General features: G+C 35.0%; 1 protein-coding gene across 1 annotated transcript in view; it reads left to right on the forward strand.

Annotated features, from left to right (window-relative positions):
• DSC3 (desmocollin 3) overlaps window positions 1-3,184 on the forward strand; it is a 50,577-nt gene extending 47,393 nt beyond the window's left edge. The window contains exons 15-17 of the mRNA XM_027772662.1: window positions 498-758; window positions 2,929-2,971; window positions 3,050-3,184. Coding sequence (XP_027628463.1) covers window positions 498-758; window positions 2,929-2,955 — 288 coding nt within the window. The 3' untranslated portion in view covers window positions 2,956-2,971; window positions 3,050-3,184. The remainder of the gene's footprint in view (window positions 1-497; window positions 759-2,928; window positions 2,972-3,049) is intronic.
• The last annotated feature ends 468 nt before the right edge of the window (window positions 3,185-3,652 follow it).

Raw genomic sequence — 3,652 nt, forward strand, 5'->3', positions numbered from 1 at the left:
CTTTCTTTCTTTCTTTCTTTCTTTCTTTCTTTCTTTCTTTCTTTCTTTCTTTCTTTCTCTTTCTTTCTCTTTCTTTCTTTTTTTTTAGAGAGATTTTTGCTATAGGGCACATGCACTTGCCAGAGAGACAGAAAGGGAGAAATCCCCCCAGAGAGGATGGTCATGTCACCATCCCTTTTCCTTGATTTTCTTCTTGAAATTTTGGGCAGGCAAACACACACTCCTGGAGTGAGTTTCAAGCTGCCAGGTCCGGGACTCGAACCGTGATTGACTACATGAGAGTCCAGCAATGTAATCATTACACCATCTGCTGGTCATATCTTTGCACTCTTAAGCCTTTACATTTGGGCACATATTTAGAATCTGATAAATGTCTGTTGAATAAATGAATGAATAAAAGGTTAAATAATGTTACCTTTCCCTTGCCTTTTTTTTTTTTTACTTCATTGGAATCCATTTCTTCCAAACATGAATGGTTATTTTATTTTTAATTTCAGTGTTCTGCCAATGGTTTTGTGACCCAGACTGCCAACAACACTTGCCAAGGCTTTTGTGGTACCCTGGGATCAGGAGTTAAAAATGGAGGACAGGAGATCATTGAAATGGTGAAAGGAGGACATCAGACCTTGGAGTCCTGCAGGGGGGTCGGGCACCATCATCACACCCTGGATTCCTGCAGGGGAGGACACGTGGAGGTGGACAACTGCAGACACACCTACTCCGAGTGGCACAGTTACACTCAGCCCCGTCTCAGTGAAGTGAGTTTCTCTAGGTGTTTTGATTTTATATAGTTTAAAATTTGGAAATTGAAATCAATATGTATTTCCCAAAAGTGTTTTTCCATGTTCTTCAAGGTCCTCTCTCTTGTTTGCTTCAGTCATCTTTTTAATGCTCGTTGCTATCTTTACATTATTTTATTTTAAAGAGTTTCTTAAAAATACATTTAAAATTTAAGTCACATTTCACTTAATTTCTAAAATTCTAGAATTGTTGATGGTTGCCAATATTTGTCCCTAAAGTTTTATAATGAGGTATACATTCACCTCATGAATGTTTTTGATATAGAGGAATGTGAAAAGAAATCTCATTCATCACAATTGCAGACTTTCCAAATCAAATCTATATTTCTCTATTAAAAACACACATCTCTGTATGCACTTTTAGGATAAAGATGAAATATTATGATTTATATGAAGTGTGTTTTATTTAGAAATATTTATTACAAATTGGGTAAGTACTCTATATATTTTATGAAGTACAACATGATGATATGGTTTGTGTATACGATGATCAATGACTGCATTAAGCATATTAATACATCCATCACCCGCTTCGTGTGTGTGTGATAACATTTGAAATTTACTTGTAGAGATTTTGAAATGTATAATATACTATTCTTAATTAACCTTCTCTTTGCATTACATATTTTAACATATAAAGTACCATGCAAATATGAAGTGCTGTTATTCAGAGGAAAGGGATTAAGTGAAAAATTTCCAAGTCACATCAAAATTTCCCGGGAAGCTTTTAAACAATGCTAATGCTTCTGCCCCACCCTGAGAGATTCTAATTTAATCGGTTTAATTCTTTTTTTTCTTAATTTCTCAGTCAATTCAAAAGTGTCACTAAGGTAGAGAGTCGTAGATTAAATATTCTTTCTGGTGCAAGTTTTCAACCTTTTTAATCGGAGGGTAGTATTGTGGCACAAACACTGGGTCAGAAACCCTTAATCCTTGAATGAACTGAAAATGGGCAATTTCTGTGACAAGGCTGTAGGTTGCTAAATGTCCAGAGTGTTTAGGGGAGGGGGGTTAAATTCCAGAATTAATCCTTTTTCTGTTTCTAGAGAGTATTCATATAAGGTCAGGGTGAGAAGGAGCGAAGATTAAGAACATACTGTTAGGAGAATTCTTCAGTGTGCACATCAGGGAATGGGAGGAAAGTCTAAAAAGATAATTGTTAGGAGAATTCTTCAGTGTGCACATCAGGTAATGGGAGGAAAGTCTAAAAAGATGATGAGGAAAGACACTTTAATCCCAGCCCATGAGCTCGGGTAGAGAGGAGAGGGCACAGGGGAGGAACGGGAGGAGGTGCAAAAATTTGACAAGGTGGCAGACAGGCCATGGTGGGCGGTGAGGGAAGACATGGCTGAATGCTTGGTTTCTTTATTACAAAAGCCCAGTTTTTGCAATGTGGGTTATGTTGATTATTTTAGCATTCAGTGAATTTCTTTCCTTTTTTTATTTTTTTACCAGATTTAAGGCCACTGGGTCCGGGATTCAAACTACAGTCGACTACAGGGGAGTCAGGCAACATAGCCATTACGCCAACTGCTGTCTCTTTTTCTAAATTTTTTAACTGAATTTCTTTTGTGCACTTCTATATTGTGCCATATTTTGACTGTGTTGGAAACTTGACTCTGAGGTCAATGTGGTAATTCTTACCTACTTTATAGCTGAACTATAGTAGCAACTTTAGTGAACATTTATTGTACATTGACTATATGCTGGGCATAATAGGTATGTGTTTATGTGTTATTATTTCATCATAAATCTCCAATATAATTCTTTGATGGGTCATCATCTGTATTCCCACTTCAGACATGAGGAGAATCAGACTAAAACATGTCTAGTAACTTGCTCAAATGTATATAGCTAGTTGGTAAAACCAGAGCTTTGACTCAAAACCAGGACTGTTTGACATCTAAACTAAAATTCTAACCAATAATGTGTGTTGTCTTTCCATTTTATGGACTAGTCTGACTTCTAGGTATATAATTTAGGGATACTTTCTAATGCAAATCTAAATGTACTTAAATATAGTATTTGTATACCTAACTTATTTATATGGATTACTAGAAATGTAAAATAAACTGACTTTATGGTTTGGTTGTGATAGAGACCAATCATGTGCATTTTTTGTGTGTAGGACTCCATTAGAGGACACACTGGTTAAAAATTAAACATAAAAGGTAAATAAAAACAAATTTTATGTTTTACATTTAAGTTGTTTAAAACAATAATACAATCCCTTTTTAAAATTTTTCCAGAAATTGCACATATGTAATCAGGATCAACATCACATGCCATCTCAAGATTATGTCCTCACGTATAACTATGAAGGGAGAGGATCGCCCACCGGTTCTGTGGGGTGCTGCAGTGAGAAACAGGAAGAAGATGGACTTGACTTTCTGAACAATTTGGAGCCCAAATTTATTACATTAGCAGAAGCATGCACAAAGAGATAATGCCACAGTGCTACAATTAGACATGTCTCTGCCAGGCATTCTGGAGGTTTCCGAATAGGATATTGTAAAGTCATATACATATATATATATATATATATATATATATATATATATATATATATATATATATATATATATATATATATATATATATATATACACATACATATGTATATGTATATAACTTTTCTAAATTTTGAACTCTAATTGCTTTAAAAATTTGATATTTTTAAAAATATTTATATTTTAAAGCTATTAGGTGCTTTTCTGTTCTAAGAATTGTGTGATGGTAAAATAGACAACTAGCAAATCTTATGCTAGGCATTGGAATTAAGGTGTGTGTGCCAAAAGTCAAAACAGGAGAATGGAGGAGAATGGATGGTTGCATGGCCACACCCACTGGGG

This window comes from Tupaia chinensis, unplaced genomic scaffold, assembly GCF_000334495.1.
Source record: "Tupaia chinensis unplaced genomic scaffold, TupChi_1.0 Scaffold000290_1, whole genome shotgun sequence".
In the NCBI taxonomy this organism is placed as follows: domain Eukaryota; kingdom Metazoa; phylum Chordata; class Mammalia; order Scandentia; family Tupaiidae; genus Tupaia; species Tupaia belangeri.